The 20,307-nt window shown below is 45.4% G+C and overlaps 1 protein-coding gene across 5 annotated transcripts in view; it reads right to left on the bottom strand.

Annotated features, from left to right (window-relative positions):
- The window catches only part of RD3 (RD3 regulator of GUCY2D), a 60,057-nt gene that overhangs the window by 7,066 nt on the left and 32,684 nt on the right, over window positions 1-20,307 (bottom strand). For 3 of the 5 annotated variants that reach the window (XM_075042730.1, XM_075042731.1, XM_075042733.1), the window contains exon 2: window positions 5,059-5,373. In XM_075042730.1, coding sequence (XP_074898831.1) covers window positions 5,059-5,373 — 315 coding nt within the window. Of the gene's footprint in view, window positions 1-5,058; window positions 5,374-16,049; window positions 16,242-16,810; window positions 16,951-20,307 lie in introns of those variants that run through there. The other 2 variants (XM_075042732.1, XM_075042734.1) reach the window with 2 other exon arrangements.

Below are 20,307 nucleotides of genomic sequence, written 5' to 3'. Positions count from 1 at the left end.
CCAACATGTTTGTGTAAGGGGCAGCCCACATATGAAGTCCAAGAGGTGTGCATGACACAAATATTTCTCAGCAGAAAGGATGGAGAGGTTATCAGGGGCTGTGGTCTAGCTAAACCAGTCTGTGCATCAGAAAATAGATGATGTTTGCTGCAGCCAGCTACACATAATTGAAGCCATCTTCCCCAGTTACAATGGAAGCCAGTTGACGTGCCGGATGATCCAGCAGTCTGCTCTCTGCACAAAACAAGCAACATATAAAACAGTAAAACCACTGGAATCAAGGAATGTGGGCTTCTATCCTGGGAAACAAACTCCACACAAAGCTGCTTGGTGCAGTTAAGCACACAAAATTGCACGAGGTGCACCTATCTTCTAGCACAGGTTAACACCCTTACACTTTTGCATGGAATAGTTTCAAACTAGGCAACTGCACAACCATATCTAGAAATCCCTCAATAGGGTTTCCTTACTCACTGGAAAAGTATACCTATCTGTCTTATTTGTGAAACAAGTTACGATACTCCTGGTAGCTAACCTGTAATATATTATGCAAGTCACGCAATCTTAGACATGACTGTCAACAAAACTCACCTTGAACCAGCACAGAAGCCTGGGGAGCATGTATATGCATACATAAGAATGAGCACATCCCCCAGTCCAGGCTGTGTTTTAATCACAGTTCAAACAAACAAATTTGTTCTTTAAATTGTGACCCTTCTATTTCCTTATATGGGCATTAGATTTGAAGAATCTGGCTGCACTTGGCTCATACTGGCACTGCTTTTTTTAAAGTGTTGTCACCTGCCTATGTTATTCTGTAGGTCCCCAGTTCAGTAGGTTTCCTAAGTACAGCCTGAACTTTAAAGACCTGTTAAATCCAATGGAAGTCTGTGGACTTAATATGCTTATAGTTCAGTGTATTCCTGAGTGCCTGTCTGAACTGGGAGCTCTAAGCAGATTTAGTCATTCGAAGAAAACATGGGGTGCTTAGTGCTAATAATTAGCTGCTGACTCCTGAATCTATATTTTGAGCAGGAATTCTGGTTATATTGTAAAGCTATGACCAGCTTTGCTACAGAAGGCTATTTGACTCCCAGAGGACTATGGCATTCACACTTAACTGCAACATTCATGTCACATCACCTCAAACTTAAGCTCATAATTGTAAATAAACCCATTTCTGATTTTAGTCATTTGTCTTACATTCAAGCATACTAGGAAGTCCACTTCAGCTATACACAATCCTTAGAAAATTATAGTCCTTAGCCTGTGGTATTAATAACATCTAAGATCACCAAAATGCAGATTTACATTTCCATATTAGGGGGTTTTGTTTGTTTCTCTCTGGGCAGAGGAGGACAGAAACCCACTGTTTCAAAGAAATGAAATAGACCACAACTAGCTCTGATTAGAGCTAAAGCTCTGAGTAAAGATGGCGAAAATCTAGCATTCTGTATTAGCAAGCTACTAGTCTACTCGTACAGTTTAACCATGGCACTTAGGTACTAAGGGCCTCACCAAAATCACTGTCACTTCCTTCAAATGGCTCCAGGATTTAATTTTAAATGTAGTCAGTGATCTCCAACCCAGTAACCTAAAGCTAAATTACACCTGCATGCAATAGCTTGCTTTGTATGAGGTGAATCAGAGTCTCCAGATATCTGATGGTATTTGCAGTGTACTTGAATCCTTACAGAATTTCAAGAGACTCAAAAAGTTTCTATTGACCCAAAACACAAAACAGGCAAACTGGATCTGAAAAAAAACCCTCCCATTTAAGAAGTGCTCCTTTCCAGCCTCCTCCACATCTAAAGAAACAAATCTGTAGAAACTCAGCCTCTCAGTAGATGTGACTGTAGCCACAGAAAAGGACAATTTGGATAATCATTTAGACCTTTGGAGAATAAAGTGACATCTCTGACAACTCATACAAAAATGTTTTGTTCTGGCTTTGACTCTGAGCTCAGAATCTCACAAAGAAGGAGACCTTGCATGACACAAACAAAACAAACTCTGCAGTCTTGCAAGATGCATGCTACTTGTGTTATTTAAGTATTAACATGCTTGTCCAATACATCAAAAAGGACTTCAGCTCTTCAAATGTCTAAGATGGAAGGGGAAGGATCAAGCTTAATATTTCAGACAGAACCAAGGCCTTCAGTAAGGTACATGTTCTGCATTTGAATTTCCAAATGCAAGCTCATACATTTTTTTTCGTGGAAGATTTTTCTAGAAGTTGCTGCATAATAGAAAGTCACAGCATATTCAAGAGGAAACATCAGCAATGCAATGATCTTGTGATGAAAGTAATTCACTGGAAATGTGAAGATTTCAGTTGAATTCCTATTATACTAATCTTGTGCAATTTGGAGGAAGTTATTAAAATCTCCATGTTATCTCACTTTCTGAGAGGAGAATTTAGCCAATTTTGGCTGTCTTTTAGTTAGATTGCACGCTCCTTCTTTCTTCTGTACATTTTCAGCTCCTAGCATGGCAAGCCCCATTCTTTTTCATTGTTTCCACATTGGCAATGAAGATTTCTGAACCACAGGGCTCTCAGGTAGAAGAGAAGAGGGGTCAACTGTTACATTTCCAGCACAAGACAAAGGGATTATCGAATAAAACTACTACATATTAGTTTAAGACAAGCAAAATACAGTTTTCTACAGCAGAGTTGTAGTTCAGATGTGGAACTCTGCCACAGGATGGCACAAATGCTGAAGTTTACATGTGTTCAAAAAAGAAAAGCAAAACCCCACAACCTAAACAAGATACTGGAAGAAAAAGCCACATAGGGCAATTGTGGACAGAAGGACCACTTCTGGCTCCAAAAGTCTCCCAAGTTACAAGGCACAGTAAGTTGGAGGCTTGTGCTGGTTTTGGCTATCTACAAGATACTGTAATTGTTCATACTGTTGTATTCGATTGCCTTGTTCTTTTCTCTTTTCCTTACACTGATGCTACTGGCCACTCTCTCACATACAGATTGCACATCAGATCAAACAGACCTTTGACCCAATCCAGTTCTGCCATTTTTGAGGCTATGACATTCCCTTCTCAATTATGGAATTGAACCAACAAAGGTTATGCAAGCCTCATTTTTTTAATGTGGCTCTGCTAGCCATGCAAACTCCACAGTATGGAACAAACAAAAACATGCCACTTCTTGAATTATACTGTAATACAATTTGTGATAGCCTATAATAGTAATTTATAAGAGGATTTTTAAGAGGATGGTTTTATCCTTTTCCATTATGCCCATGTAGAGCCCACCAATGTTGCTGAGTATGTTTATCTACTGTCAGCAGTATGCTGAATCCTGAACAACAGCGAACAACCACTACACGCTGTGCTGAAATCATGCATCTTGCATGATTTGTCTCAGTTAAAAAAAAAAGAAAAAGAAAAAAAGGCAGCAGCAATATGTATATGGCTCAGCTTAATACTCTTTTCTGAAGGAGATTATGAGCCTTGGGGCCTCCCAACTCCAGTGACTGAAGCCTGTTCTCATGGAAATAACCTGTTTGCCAGCCAGGCCTTGCTCAGTGGCCCTGGGGATGGTGAAGATAACTCTGAACCCCAAGGGGTTTGTAGCGGCTTGTTTACAGCATAGCTTGAAGTTATACAAATACAAGGCAGGTGCTGTTCCCAGCAAACTTTCACTGGAGAGAACTTGGCCACTGAATGATCCCAAATCTCTGATTCTGCCACCATGGCAACCTTTGCAAAAGCCAAAGCCCTACACCAGCTTGCTTCCAAGGTTCAGCCCCAGGGAAGATGAGGGTTAGAGAGGTCGCTTTGGCATCCTTTCCTGGCCACCCCCACTGTAAGACAGAGGACCAGCTATTCCAGCCCTCTTACAGCTGTAGTTCAGGAGCTGTAGATTCATTTATTCAAGGGAAAACAGGTGCCAGCATGTGCAGTGAGGGACTGCAGAGTGCTGAGAACTCCATTGCATATGGCCTACCAGCACTGTCTTTTTTCTGATCCCAATTGAACAACATGTTGCAACAGGGGAAGTGGATTATAAAGGCCCATTTCTCAGCTTTGCTTTGGCTAAGGTGGACTTCAGAGTCACTACTCCTCACTTGCACTGTGCTAAGTGCAAGTAACTTAAAACAGCCCCCTCAAAAGGAAGAGTCGCCTCCCTCCCTTCCAGTCTGGATGCTACAGCAGGCTTAGATCTATTTCTGAGGGCATTTTCACAGAAGGCTCTTCAGCTGGCAAGCAGCAATCCTATGTCTAGCACTTGAAAGGCTCAACAGCAAGTCCAAGAGGCTGTGTCTACATCTACACTGCAGAAGGCAGAAGCACCACCTAGCTATTCAAGCCAACTGCATGCCCCACCTGCATCCTACTCCATGTCAAGGGTGTGGAGGGAGGGCAAGGGAAGGAGAAGCAAGCAATCCCTCCTTTCTTTGGGAATACCTGACTCACAGGCTGAAAAACACAGTAGCACCTTTTGGCTAGTCTGGACATTGGGGACAAGTGCCTCAATAGACCTGCTGGACAGCTTGAATCAAGGAAGTAAGGCTCCAATGGGAGTGGATAAACACCAAAGCAGGTTGTTCAGAGGCTGTGGCATCTCCTCCCTCAGAGATACTCAACAATGGACAGGACAAGGCCCTGAGAAACCTGATCCAACTTTGAAGTTGGCCCCACTCCGAGTAGGAGATTCAAGCACATACCTCCAGAGGTCCCTTTAAACCTCAGTTATTCTAAGAGTCTAAAGACTGAAGCAAAACCCATCACAATACTGAAATGATAACTGCTCATCAGGTAAGATAGCTTCTCTGGCTACTCAGCAGCATAAAGTACTCAAGCCAGTCTCAGAGGGAAATGGCATTTAGTAACTTTTTGCAGGAAGTGATACCATGTTAAACTGACTTAAAACATTAGATTTCCCTTCTTCCACAAAGACACTGTCCCAGCACGACTTATGATAAAGGATGCCAAGTTTTGGTTCTGTTGGTCTGAATAGCTCTCACTCGCTCCTCACATATCATAAAGAGGAGAGGGGGAAAGGAAAGTTCTGTATCATCACATCTTTTACTGTACCTGAGTATGACAGGCCCACAGTAGGAAGGATGTATTTTGGTACACATATCCTCCAGCTGCAGCCGTTCTCCTGGGCTGATATCATAGCTCTGCTTTGGATAGCTGACCAGCCAGCCGTAGTCCACCCCAGTCTTGATCTTGCGATACTCATTCTCCCGCTCTCGCTGCTGCTTCTCTGCCTGCTTGGTCTGCCAGTTCAGCTCCATCATTAGCGTCTCAACCACCATTTCTGTTGGGTTCCTCTGGGAAATGCGGGTTGGGGGCTCATTCCACCTGAACCAGGAAGCCAGTGACATAGTGCTCTGTGTGTCTTTACTGGGAGTGGGTTGAGGGTAGGGAGGGAGAGAAAAAGAACAGTGCCATCATCAACACACCTCAGCCGAGAACATTCTTCCCCGCACACCCCTCAAGTCTGTTGTTCACCTAAAAGTTTTACTGGATTATCCACTTAGAACTGATCAGTGCTGAACACCTTGAGAAATCTCACCCATAGCAGCCAACTTGGCCAGAGGCCGAGACAAAGGGTGAAGAGGCACAGTTTCCCTTGAACTTCCAGTCACCACGTAATTAAAATGACAGTCACAGTTCTTATGTCTGAAGTCAAGTTATAAAGATACCTCGCTCCTCCAGGTTAGGCTGGGGAAGCATTCTGCCCACACAGAAGAGCTGGAGCTAGGTCTTGCCTGTCTGAACACTCATGGGAGGGCACAACCTTGCAGCAATCCTTCGTGCAAAAACTCAACACATGAGTCAAACTATTGCTGGGAGCCACATTCTAGCTAGCAGGAGATCCTTAGGGATGAAGGCTGGACAGGTGACCTGCTGTGGTGGGTTGACCCTGGCTGGACCCCAGGTGCCCACCAAAGCTGCTCTATCACTCCCCTCCTCAGCTGGACAGGGGAGAGAAAATATAACAAAAGGCTCATGGGTCAAGATAAGGACAGGGAGCGATCACTCGCCAATTACCGTCATGGGCAAAACAGACTTGACTTGGAGAAATTAGTTTATTATCAATCAAATCAGAATAGGAAAATGAGAAATAAAACCAAATCTTAAAACACCTTCTCCCCATCCCTCCCTTCTTCCTGGCTCAACTTCACTCCTGATTTTCCCTACCTCCTCCCCCAGAGCAGCACAGGGGGATGGGAAATGGGGATTGGGGTCAGTTCATCCCACGTTGTCTCTGCCGCTCCTTCCTCCTCAGGGGGAGGACTCCTCACATTCTTCCCCTGCTCCAACATGGGGTCCCTCCCACCAGAGACAGTCCTCCATGAACTTCTCCAATGTGAGTCCTTCCCACAGGCTGCAGTTCTTCACAAACTGCTCCAGTGTGGGTATCTTCCACGGGGTGCAGTCCTTCAGGCACAGACTGCTCCAGCGTGGGTCCCCCATGGGGTCACAAGTCCTGCCAGAAAACCTGCTCCAGCGTGGGCTCCTCTGTCCACAGGTCTGCAGGTCCTGCCAGGAGCCTGCTCCAGCGTGGGCTGCCTATAGGGTCACAGCCTCCTTTGGGGGCACCCACCTGCTCCAGCATGGGGTCCTCCACGGGCTACAGGTTGATATCTGCTCCACCATTAACCTCCATGGGCTGCAGGTGGATATCTGCTCCACAGTGGACCTCCCTGGGCTGCAGGGGGACAGCCTGCCTCACCATGGTCTTCACCATGGGCTGATGGGGAACCTCTGCTCCAGCACCTAGAGCACCTCCTCCCCTCCTTCTTCACTGACCTTGGGGTCTGCGGAGTTCCTTCCCTCACATATTCCCAATCTTCTCTTCTGACTGCTTCTGGTGTTGTGCAGGTTGTTTCTCCCCCGCCCTTCTTAAATCTGTTATCCCAGAGGTGCTACCACCATCGCTGATGGGCTCGGCCTTGGCCAGCGGTGGTTCCGACTTGGAGCTGGCTGGCATTGGCTCTGCTGGACATAGGGGAAGCTTCTAGCAGCTTCTCACAGAAGCCACCCCTGTAGCCTCCCTACTACCAAAACCTTGCCACGCAAACCCACTGCACCTGGGTAGGTTTGCTGCTGCTGTAACATAAGTGGTAGAGCTCACCCATACTTAGGTAGTACTGGCAGGAGCAATAGCTGCATTAGTTACAAGGTCAGGCAGAGCTTTAACTGTTATTTGGTAATTGTGTTGTTGCATGCAGGGGAGGTTACACCATCTTGTACAAGCTGAAAACCAACTATTAACTATGCTAGAAAAGCAGACCTTAGGTGCTACCGCCAGTGCCAAGGGAACTGAGGCTGGGTTGAGAGGCAACTAGCCCCATACCAAGGTTTAAACTGTTATTACTTCTAAGTGAGAGGTTTCTGCTGCTGGGAGTTACCCAGCACTTAGAAGGCAGAACAGACTGCACCAATCAACTCAGCAAAAGATGGAATTAACTCCTCACCCAGCCAATCCCTTCATGTAGTCACTTCAAGAGAACAATGCATGGAACAAAGTTATTAACTATTGTATTTGTATTTAAACACAATGGAACCCAAAGCAGGCACTAGGGACCTGAACAGGAGCAAAACAGCATCTGTTTCTTCACACAGCGCACTTACGTGCCTTGTTGCTCCCTTCCATTAGCCCCCAGGGAGAAGGGGTGGCACAAATAATAGTTGCAGCTACGATTATCAAAAGGCTACTCTTGGCAGCAGCCCAATCAGGACATGGCGTCAAAAGTTAACATGAGGGCAGTGGACTAAAGAGCCTGATTCTGCAGGGCCTGAGCAAATCCTCACTATTGAGACACAGACATGAAGAGAGACATAAAAGGGAGAAAAATATGCTTTAAGCTGTCATATTAGGGCCTAGAGCTTTTAGTGACAATACAAATCACCAGAAGCTCATAACTACCCAGTACTCCCTCTAGAACTGAGAGCCACGAGCTCCCAGACTGCCTAGAAGAGGAATGGTCAATAGGATTCTGCCTTCAGTGCCTGGAAAACCATCACTGTTTGCACCAGGTGAGAAGGATGCTTCAGTTGCTTTCATGCCTTTATCACTTGCTGTAATGTAGCCTTGTTCTCTTTCAGAAATGTTCGTATTATGTAAATATGTCACACCATTAAAGGAACATGCTCCCAAAACCTGGATAGTCTGTACAGTGTCCCAAGTTTGAAATGATTTCAGGGTCTAATGCTTAGGCTTTTCTAGAATCAGGAAGTTTGACAAGCTGCATCAAAGGACTAGTTTCTCTAGTCCTATACCCTACCTCTCCCAGCAATACCAGTTTCTTCAGAACAAAGACATAAAAGGGCTGAAAACTTCCACAAGACCTAGCTACCTAGGTGTGTAAGGCCTCAGGTACTCTTCTGAGACCGTATAAACATTAACAACTTTGCTAGTTTACAGTGCTTATACATGAGAGAGCACTGTAGTGACTGTTTTTGCCCTGGAGTATCAGCTATGATTATCCTTATGATAGCAGTCATAGTCAGCAGCTGATGGAAGTAATCCTGCTCCTATCTCATTTCTGTGCACTGTAGGAGGATGAGCAGCAGGTCCTTTCATTTGCTTTCATCACTAGGGTGACTCCAGCTAACAGCTCTCAAATCACCACACAGCACTCTGGCTGCCTGCTGCTGACTTATGTGCCCAAGACACGTGAATGAACTCGCGTGCCGACAGCTTCAATGCCATAATCCCACCATCCTAACATGTACCTGGATCTTGCTACACGGTGGCCTCCACTCACCATTACACATTATTAAGGATGAAGATCCTTAAAACTTAAGACCTTTCTTTGGTCTCATCACCTCTTATGTATTGCATAGGTGAGCCCTGCTAGCAAAAGTGAGCAGCGTAACAGATCACAAGCTGTTGTAAATTATTTAAAAATCTCCTGCTTCTTTTCAGCTTATGTGACGAGCAATTTTTCATAAGCTTTTACAGGTACCTGACCAGTTAAAGTATCATTATTATTTCCATTTGCGCCTTCATCTGATGAAGGTGAGCATGCCCTTCTGTATTTTACTAGCAAAGGGTTAGCTTATTTTGCGCTTATTCTGGCTATGACCTGGTCTCATGTTGGTTTAACTCTGCTGACTTCAGTGGCATTAGGGGTAAATCAGTATAAAGCAGTGTAACTGTGAAGTTGAGGAATGTCCTTCCAGCTATTCCTAGCTCACCAGCTGTTTCATTAGAAGAGGAGCAAGAGGGGAATTTAGTGGTCAGAACTGGGAAAGAGAGCAAGGAGACCTGGGCTCTAATTTGACCTGCCCTGGCTTTCACATGGTCCTGGGCTGTTCTTACTGCCTATATGTTTTTCTCTCACAGGTCTCTCTCAAAGCAAGTAGCTCTGCATGAGGAGAACCGTTTTACCTACCACTAGTATTGTGGAGGACCATCAATTAGAAAAATATTTTGGATACCTTGTCTGAGCAAGGCCTGCTGAACCTGAGCTTTGCCCTATCCCAGAACTTTCATAAAACACTGGTAACAGGCAGATTTGCTTTTGATATGGGAACATGAATACCATTGACTCTGAATGGGGCTACCACTTGTCTACCATACATTACTTGAAAAATTTGCTTCCACGAAAGAAGAGTATAAACTAAGAAAAGCACCTCACCTGCAGTTGAAATGGCCTATTCTCAAGTGAAGGAAAATGCCATGTGAGCATTTCATGCACACCGGCAGCTTGTGCTAGCTGTTCCTAAGGGAGTCTTGTTTGTATGAGATTGTTTCCTTCCCCATCTCTCATCCATCATCTCCTCCTTTTGAGAGCTGGAAACTGGCCATCTCTACTTAGCAGGCTTGACAAGCCACTACTCTTCCCACTACTGGTCTTTTCAGCCAGCAGAAGATACTGTGGGCTCCATTAATTGTAGCTGCTGTTTTTAATTTAAAGTTCACATGCAGGCTAATCATTAAATGACTCAAAATGGCTTTCCTGTTAGGAAAGACTCAAAGGACTGTCAGCAGGATGTGGGCAACTAAAGGAAGGCAAAAGTTTCAGCTGGACCTTCTTATTGGGAAAAAGGACAAAGTTACACTTTGCAAGCATTGACATTAAAATTATTAAAAGAAAGAGATATTGCCCCATCTGAATACAGATCTTTATGTTGTACAATTGGTCTATTTTCTGATTCCTTGTAAGAGGCTATCCTGGGAGCTGACATAATCCAGTTGATGAACTACTCTGGTGTTATTCAAGCAAAATTTCAGAGTGGTTTATGTAAGTTCCACTCCAGAAGCAGATAGGGGTTTCAAGACTTTTGCCTCATTGACCCTAGATCTTTGTCTAGAAGACAAACCTTCCCCTCACACTGTTGATTGCAAGTCTGACCAACCACCTCACAAAGTTTTAAGCATACATTTACCTTATCTATGTGTGCTGGGTTTGGCTGGGATAGAGTTAATTTTCTTCATAGTAGCTAGTATGGGGATATATTTTTGATTTGTGCTGAAAACAGTGTTGATAATGCTGTGATGTTTTCATTATTGCTGAGCAGTACTTGCATAGAGCCAAGGCCTTTTCTGCTTCTCACCCCATCCTACCAGCGAGCAGGCTGGGGGTGCACAAGAAGTTGGGAGGAGACACAGCTGGGACAGCTGACCCCAACTGACCAAAGGGATATTCCATACCATATGATGTCATGATCAGTATATAAAGCTGGGGGAAGAAGGAAGGGGGGTATGTTTGGAGTGATGGTGTTTGTCTTCCCAAGTAACCGCTACACACGATGGAGCCCTGCTTTCCTGGAGATGGCTGAACACCTGCCAGCCGATGGGAAGTGGTAAATGAATTCCTTGTTTTGCTTTGCTTGTGCACACGGCTTTTGCTTTACCTATTAAACTGTCTTTATCTCAGCCAATGAGTTTTCTCACTTTAACCCTTGCGATTCTCTCCCCCATCCCACTGCGAGGGAAGTGAGTGAGCAGCTGCCTGGTGCTTAGTTGCCAGCTGGGGTTAAACCACAACACTATATTAAGGTCTGGAATACCTCGCTTTCTCTCTCTCTCACAGAGCCTCTGAGAGGTTTCTTCAATTTTTAGTGATTGCTAGTAAGTCCCTCTGAGACTTTTTCATATAAAAGTTTCCTGTTAGCTTTAATTCTAAAGAAGCTTTTTGCCTCTCTCCAGATCTCATCTTTGTTCTCCACATTGTCAGCAATTCCTGCATTTTTCTCCTCATGTACTTTATAGCTTTCTCCATTCTCTTCTCATGGCTTGTTCTGTACAATTTCAGCTCATCTTTTGCTTTTTTACATTCGCCCATATTTTCCCATGTGATTTCCTCTTCTTGTCCAATGAATGCACCAAAGAATCATCAGAAATATCAAACTTCATATGCCTTATTTGTTTTTTTCACCTTCCTAAAACAGGATTTCAACCTTTCCCAGCTCTTTTACTAACAAAGGGAATATATTTCCACAGCTTGCTCTCTGGCTGTTCTTTGGCCAGGTGGAGTGGAGGCTGTTCATATAACCCGACAGATACCAGTCTCCTTCAGGCTCTTGCAGGCTAGATCACCACTTGCTAAGACTTGTTACAGCAGGGCTGCTTTCTGATAAACCATGAGTCAATCAGCAGGACTTGTTTGCCTTGTAGAAGATGAACTTCTGAGAATATAAAAATCCCCTTTCCATTGATCCTCTTCCTGGTTCCCAGCTTCCAACACCCTCCAGGACAGGAAAGGAGTAGGCAGAATGTGGGAAATGTGCATTTGGGGGGGAGGGGGGGGAACAACGACTGATAGAATATAGTCAGACCCTTTGTAAAGGTACATCCTCAGTTGGATAAGTCTCCTGTGGCTTGCCTTTGCCTTCACAGTCTGTCAGTCCAGGAGTACTACTGACAATCCTTAGTGACTCTCAGTAGTCTTAGGGGTATGGTAGCTGTGTCAGAGGAGAAGGAGAAAAATCTTAAGGGGCTGGACAAGTAGGAGCCTAATCCAAAGTCCAGTGACGTCAATGGAAATGTTGTCACTCAGGTGGCTATAGATAGAGTCCCAGGAAATCCACTGTTATCCAGGCAAAGCATACCAACAAACTGGGCTGAGGAGCTGGGAAATGCCTTCCCTCCCTTCTTGTAGGTGGTAGTTCCTTACTACTATGGTCAGAGAGCACAGGGACAGAATTTGTTCATGCAAGATACCCACTCAATCTTTTTCCACCCATGCCAGATCAGAGGGGAACAAACAAGGAGAATTATTTCTAAAAGAAGTGGGACAAGCTCCATTCCCAAATTGTGCTCATAATTGTACTTTTTAAAAGACACGCAGTCACAGGGAAAACAGATGATGTGAAACTGTGGAGCATATTAAACTTTTTTTTTTTTTTTTTTTTAGTTTGCTTCTTTAGTAAAGTTTGACTTACATTATCCAGAAAAGTCCAGTGTCCTTCTGATAGCAACGGGTATCTAGTATCTCCCTGGACTGCAACTCGTAGGTAAATTAAAGCTGGTTTGGCTACACCAGTCTCTGAAGCCTGTACATGCTAACTGGTACAACATTTAACCAGCTTCTTAGGCAGAATTTGTAGTCATAGCTATGCTGCTAGCTATACCTGCATGAAGTAGCATTAAGTAGCAACAGCATCATAAATGAACCCCAAATTCTATTTCTCCTGTGATAAAGATATCTTAATTTTGTTCCAAAGAATCTTAGCAAGTTCTAATTAAGAAACTGCTGCCAACACCTTCTCAATTTTATTTATATAGTCCATCATAGCTTTGTAAAAGAATCCCTGTTCTCTGTTCTACACTGCTCTTCTGCAGTTACTTACCATTATCCTCTCCATACAGAGACTTTTACCTTACCAGGTCCCAAAGAACCCTCGTATCTGTCTGGAATCTCCCTTCTTGTTTAGTAACTGGAAGTCTATGGTGTTTACAGCTACTTGCCATGTGATTGTAATCTCAGTGGAAATCATCATAACCTCAGACATCTATCTCCCGAAGCTGCTATGAGGCAATTAGTGCTGAAAAAGCAGTAGATAGAGCTTTTCAATCAAGAAACTTAAAAGCAATGCAAATACCATGATATTAATACAGCAGTATTCCTCATTCTGACCTGCACAATAAAGAGAGAGAACTCTTGGGGACACTCACGGGTCTGCTTATAGACCACAGCAGAGAACTTGTGTTTCACTTTATGAGCCTACAGATTTTCTTGTTGTGATGGATACATGCTATTTCTGGACAAAAAAAAAAAAAATTAAAAGTGGTTAAAATATATCCAGGGACATGACCCTGTTAGAAGTAGCAAGGAGGAACAGAAGTGTAGGGGATCAAGCCAACACTTTAAATGAAACATTATTTATTGTTAAGTTTTCATGGCTGCAGGTGTTTCAGAACAGCAAAAAGGGCCTCACAGTGGTGTCTAAGAGTGAGCTAACCACGACAGGGCACTGTGGCACCCAGCAGGCCCTTGCGTGCCAGGTAATGCCTGTCTGCCTCTAGCAGGGCTGTGCTCACGGTGCAACCAGCCTGCTGCAGGCTGACAGCTCCTGCTGCTGCCCAGGTCTCCTTCTCAATGACAAGCACTCTCAAAAACATGTGAGAAGCATAATGCCATTCGGCATACAGTCTAATTTCTGTATCAGTTTTTCTCCAGCAGATCTTGCATTCTCAGTGTTATAGAAATGGGCTGGCTCTTTGTCTGGTGTAATTGCCACAGAGAGTTACAAGTCACTTAAGCTATTTGCGAATGTGCATGACTGTAAAAATCACCGCTAGGTAGCATAACAGAAGGACAGTCAGAGCGTATCACAAGGTGCTGCAAGAGAAAAGAGATACAAAAGTGGTACCACTTCTACCAAAGGAAAGCTTGAGTGGCCTTCTGAAAATACCACAATAGTTATGGTATACAGGGGTATGTCACATTTTCTACAGCTAGTAGCCCTCCAAAGATTTTTTGTAAAGAAACTCTTTAAAATTGAGAACACATGAAAAATACTGCTCTTGGCTCCCCAGCATTTGTGTAGTTTGTAATACATTCTTAGAGCTTCAATCTTTTAGAAAACATGTCTATCTGATGCATTTTACATCTGCACTTTGATTGCAAGAGGGGTAAACCAGCATGAACTGGGCTCTAAGCTCAGGTACGAATGAGAAAGATCTTTTCTCCTCATGTTTTGGCTAGTGATTGAAAAATACCTAACTGGTACAGCTTCACGATCTACAGTAGAGCTGCACTAATATAAAACAGATTTGCCTTGCTGAAATAAATAAAAGAGCTGTGTTGATTAACTCCAGATGAAAATCCAGTCTACAGATCTTAAAGAAAAAGTGAAGGAAGGGCCCAATAGCCTAGAGCTCTACTAATGGCTGGGACTCTCTACAGAAGATAATCTTTGTGTTATCTGCAGAAGCAAAAGGGTGGGTGTTACTCAAATCTGCTTATGAAGCAGAGTAGCATTTTACAGTTTGTCTACTTATCAGAGCAAATGAGTTCCATCTGCTGAGAAACAGGACTATTTTCATGCCAAATTCCCAGTCATGCTTTAAACAATATTTTCTAATAGCAACTATAAAAATACTCTATCATACACAACTTATACTGGACTGTTACCTAAACCTACTAAAGCCAGGAAGTTAAAACACACTGATTTTCTCTGTTTGCCTAACTTGTCATTAAAACTCCTATATTTTGCTCAGATCTTGCTGTGGTGGAACAAACACACCTTCAATTCTGTATCTTACTTTGATCTCTGCAGACTACAAAGCCAGGTTTCCAGTCAGGACAGAGGGACCTAAATTATTCTTCACCATTCATTCAGCCATGTAAACGAGACTTCAGAAGGTAACACAGACACATAGCTTTCCTGTTATTAAAAACTACTCAAACCACAAAAAAAGCATTGCTGCAATAAAGCAGCAATAGCATCTGATGGAAGGCTCCACCACAAAAGGCTTTCAAAATTAAAACTCAGAGAGATCCCCAGCTCATCTTTCTCTATTCTACTGTCATTGTAACTACACAACATTATTAAAGGGGCAGTAATGTCACAAACTGGAGTTTCTAATACTGTAATTCACTGCAGATAATTATATCTATAGAATTATATAAAGTAAGAGCTTGAAACTCAGACCCAAAAGCATATTTCACCTGTTGTCAGGTCCACTGAAGTTTGGGTTTTTTATTCATATATTGTGGCGTAGACCAGGCTTAAGTGCTGTGAAAATGGGTGGGTGAGATGTGCATTCTTCATCCAGATTGAGGACTGATTCTTCTGTGAAAGCTGGAGTAACTCATTGCATCATAAGGTGAGAATGCATTTTAACAGATGCCTGTACATTTCTATTCAGTACTGAACCCTGGTTACAGTATCTATCGGAAAGTATATTTACTGGAGATCCCCAAAGTCTCACTCTGTTCTGCAGAACTATTAGCCTATGTGGGAGTTTTCCCTGTTCTGCAGAATAGTAGGACCACTGCTAAAGTTTGGTCCTTGTGACAGGACTTACTTAAAAATACACATTGTTTTAAAATAAGCACCCAAAAGAAGAATGCTAAGTTTACAGTTTGAAAAGTTAAGCCTCTCTTTGTAGAGATCACATACAGCATAGGGAGCAACCAGCACAGCTCTGGGAAAGCTCATGTTTTTCTTCCTGCAATAGCTGTATGACCCACGTACGGCCCATCCACAGAGAGCAGCCATACAAGCAGTGAGGAGCGCTGTCTTGAGACAGGTTTTAATTAATGTGTTAGCATTAAGAGGTGTACAGTGTAGTCTATTCTCAGTTACACTGCCATAACTCCAAAGCTATCTGACTGACCTTAGCGCTACCATGCTGGGGTTACTACACATTGGGACTTCCACACTGAAGTCACTTAGTAGGGCAAGTGTCTCACCTGAGAGATCTTAAACAAGAGTGGCATAAGCACGAGGCAGCATAAACCATGCTCTCCTCCTTGGCTGCCTGTTCTTTACATAAGCAGTTACTGAGTGTTTATCCATGCAGGCAGCCCCGCAGTGCCGTGTCCAAGCCCAGCCTGGGAGAGCTGTCGGAGCACCCCGTCCCCCTTCCCTGCCCACCCATCCCGCCTCACCTTTGGCAGCGCCGCTCCCGCTGCTTGTGCGGACAGACGGACCCAGAGTGCGCGGAGAGGGTACCAGAAAGAGGATGTGGCTTGGAGTCAAGCCCTCTAAACTGGCATAGCAAGCTTAAACCCACACTGGGGGATGGATTAGCCCTGGTGACGAGGGATAACAGCTGGGCTTACAGCAGTGCTTTTGAGCTGTCAGGGCTTGGTCCAGTACCTCTACAAGATACCCGTCAAAAGGTGACACCTTTCGACTTGGGCAGGCTTCGGTACCTGCTTAAAAATCCCTCCAAAACTTGAGAGCTTTGCGGGGTTTCCTAATCTGCAGCTGAGCTGATACGTGGAAGAAATGAACGTAATTCACGGAACTCGGACTTTCTGAAGTCGTTAAAGCAGGGTCGCTGCTTCACTGCCTTCGCCCTGCGCCTCCACCTCCCAGCGTCGCCCACCCCAGCCCCGCGCCTCACGGCCCGGCGCCCCGGGCGGCCGTCGGCTCTAACGGCGCTGCCCCGGCGGAGGGCGGGCAGCACGCGGCCGCCGCTCCCTCACGGGAGCCTCTCGGGCCGGGCAGCGATACCCACGCCGGCGGCAAGCGCCGAAACCGCCCGGAGGGCCGCCCTCCGGGGAAACCCCGACCCCGGGCTCCTGGCGGCAAGGGCCGGGAAACGCAGCGGGCGCCCTCCGCTCGGCACCACCTCCGTCCCGCCGGGCGCCCCACGGCCACAACACCCCGCCCGGCGCCGGCAGCGCCGTCCCCTCCTCCTTACCGCGGCCACCCGCTCCCGTCCCGCCGACGACGCTGAGGCGAGCGAGCGGCCGCGCCGCGACGGGGCAACGCCGCCTCAACACCGCCTCTTCGCCGAAGTTGAGCGGAGGGGCCGCCGGCCGCCCGCCCGCCCGCTGCCGCCGGCTTCTGGCGGGCGGAGGCGCGCCCGCCGCTCCCCCGCCGGCAGGGAGCCGCTGTTGCCATAGCGACTACGCTAAAGCCACTTGACTCCGCCGGGGCGTCCGCCCGGCCCCGGCCCCGGCCCCGGCCCCGGCCCCGGGACGGCGTCGGACCCCCCCCCCCCCCCCGCAGGGACTTACCTCTGTAGATCAAATCTGCACTGATAAACAACGGCACAGTAAACGGGGCTGTTGGATGTATTTATCGGCAGGGCCTTCAGTAGTAGCTTCGGCTGTCCAAGGGGCTTCAGTCACGGAAGTCACACAGGTTTCACCGGGTTTGGAAGGACGAAGAAGGAGGAGGGGTCGGCGCGGGAGCTGGAAGGGCATGGGGGAGGCGAAGAGGACGAGGAGGAGGGAGAGCTGTGCTGTTGGGAAGGTGAAAGACAGGCAGTGGAGGGTAGCGCTTCATCTAGGAAATAAGCGCGTTGCAAGAAGGGGTTCCGGGCACTGGGAGCTGCGAGGGACGCCTGTGGATTTTGGAAATCCTGAGAAGTGATTCCGTTTAGTAAGACATCAGTGAAGAGAGCTGTGTTTAGTAAGGGGTCAGTGAGATGAAAAGGAGGGAAAACTGGCCTGGAGACCGCCTGAGAGACATGGGGCCGTGGGCAGCGAGGGAGCAGGCCCCTGCACCTCACGGAGCATCTCATGTCAGGGGACGGGGCCGCGCTCGTGGTCCCAGCCACGGGCAGCGGGAGCGACCTCTGCGAGCCCACGGCTCCTCACCCTGCCTCTTCTCGCGGTGCAAAAATGCACAGAAACATCCTGGTGCCATTGGCCAAGCCCCCACCAAATTGAAGGGGAGTCGAGCTGCGCCAGAGGGTCGCAGAGCTGCGGCCTCGGTTAAGGAAAGCACACAGACTGGTGACACCGCTCAAGGACGTGTGAAACCTAAGCGTGTGTGTAAAGTCAATAAAGTCCCACCTGAAAAGCTTTTATAAATTAGGGCCCAAACTCTGACACCTTGGTATTTATGCTGTACTTACACAGCCAGAGGACAGTGGTTTTCCAGACCATGTATGTCTGTACAGTACATGCATAAATCAAAACAGACTAGCTAAAAAATTACAGGTTAAAAGATGTCCAGTGCAGTCTAAATTAAAATGTATGAGGAGGGGTTTTTTTAATGTCTAGTTTATTATTAGATCAAATAACACAACCAGACTAACAAAGAGATTAGAAGCATTTTCTGCTCTAATTATTTGTGGAGGATTATGTGCCTGTCCTGAACTTCAACTCCAGCCCAGCATACTACCCAGTTTGCAGAGGTTCATAACATTCTGGGTATGCTCTGCTCAACATGGGATCATTGAGTTTTAATTAAAAGACATCTTACATGGCTAAAGACCGTTATATTTTCATCCATTAAAACCTATTTCAAAAGTCATCAGACTAATGCAGAATGCCCATCTTGAAAATACTAAGGTACCAAGTAAATGAGTTGTTATCTTTTCAATGCAGTGAATTCCTGGGAAATTCCTGCCATGAATCAGAGACACTGATGGCTGGGGAATATTTCAGGAGCATTTCTTTGCAGATATATAAGCCTCACAATGGAAAAATCATTCATCTCTCCTATACCTTATTTAGCATTTGAAACCAAGGATTCCTACATTGTTGTACTGATATGACTTACCTGATCAGTCAGCACTCAAATCATCAGTTGCTTGGTAGCAGCACTCTGGTAACATAGATGGAGTAAAGGTTTATTCAGTGGTACATTTTCCAGGACACGCCATGACAATCAAGTTTCACCGTATTGTAATTTGTAGGGCTGTCCATTTGGGACTGCCATTTTTCATGGTTTATCAGATGCTGCCCTGACTCACCTGAGCACATTACTAACACCACAGCTGCAGCGCCTGTGATGATAGCTGCAGAGCCTCCATATTTCAGTGTCGAAGTCATAGACCTCTGACACTGGCACCAAAGATGGACTTCTTCAATCAGTAGCAATCATGCTGCTGCTATCTTCTGCATGGGTCCAACCACAAGCAAATAATCTCACTTCATCACTGACAAAAATCAAATATAATGCGGTAGGGTTATATTGGGCCTGCTGGGTTTTGGCTAAGTTGGTGAAGTGTGTCAATGAATATAATGGTGCTCACAGAGGGAATATTGCCTTTTTCATAGGCTTAAAAACTTGCTTAGAAAAGTGCCACTTTCAGAGCTATTTGTCGTATTTTTGTGGTGCTTGTTTTCCCTCAGCAAAGCAGTTTTTCATTCACTGGGAAGATCTTCTTCCTGCTGTTTACTTCAAATCCAGTCAGCCCACCCACACAGAAGTGCACTATGAGCAAAAAAGAGAAAGTTCATTCAGTCTTTAGCAGCAGTCCCCAACCTTTTCATAGCTGAGGCTCGTTTGGGAAAAACTGGCAGTGTTACCATGTCTTTTCCAGACAATATCTCTTTCTCTCCCCCCTCACTATGGGGCTGCCCCTTTCTCCCTCCACATGCTATTGCTGGGTCATGGGCATGGGGCTGTGCCCAGCAAGGCTTAAACGCTTGCATTCGATACCTCAGCTGCTGCCGGGTCTGACCTCACCCAAGAGGTATGCCATTAGGGACCACCGATCCAGAAGGTTAAAAAAAATCAACTCAGCAAATAGTTCTGGGTCAATAAAAGAGGTAGATACTTCCATATTGTCTTCCAGGGCACAGCTGGATGAAGAGCAAGGTATTCAGGTCTTTCTCAGGAAAACCTGTTAGATAAGTCTATTACAGAGAGGGTTGTACTTCATCAAGGACTTTTGTCTTAGGTAAACACACCATAACGTTCTTGCAAGGGCAGCTCTTGCTAAAGTGAACAGCCTTTCTCCTGTCACCTTATAGAAGCTCCTGAGTGACAGGCCTGTTACTGTATCTGAGTAAGCTCTGATGTTGGTTTTTTGCTCTCCTTCCTTCTTTTAGGAGAAGATAATAGTTGCTAAGGTTTACTAAAAACTAGAGATCCTGAAGCCATAGAAAACAGAATCATGGAGTGCTACAACGCCAGGAGTGGAAGAAGATTGCTTAAAATGAGTATTAACTAGAGTGAAGGAAGAAATTTAAGAAAAGAAAATTAGGCAGGAGCAATGACTTCAGATAAAAGATTTGTATCATGGTCAAATATTTATTGTGGATGAGCCCCCAAGCTAAACATTTCAAAGGACTCTGGGAAAGCAACAGAAAATATTTGCTTCACTGTAGGGAGATGGAATAAGTTACCTACTGGGAGCACTATACGGCTAACCTGGATGACCCTAGGAAGTAAAAACCTACAAATGTTTCTTCTTTGCTACATGCATTGCCCACTCAGTGCAGTTAGCTTTAACTA

The sequence above is a fragment of the Buteo buteo genome, chromosome 12, assembly GCF_964188355.1.
Source record: "Buteo buteo chromosome 12, bButBut1.hap1.1, whole genome shotgun sequence".
NCBI lineage: Eukaryota > Metazoa > Chordata > Aves > Accipitriformes > Accipitridae > Buteo > Buteo buteo.
Note: the sequence above shows the minus strand (reverse complement) of the source record. Positions and strands in the feature narration are given on the sequence as shown.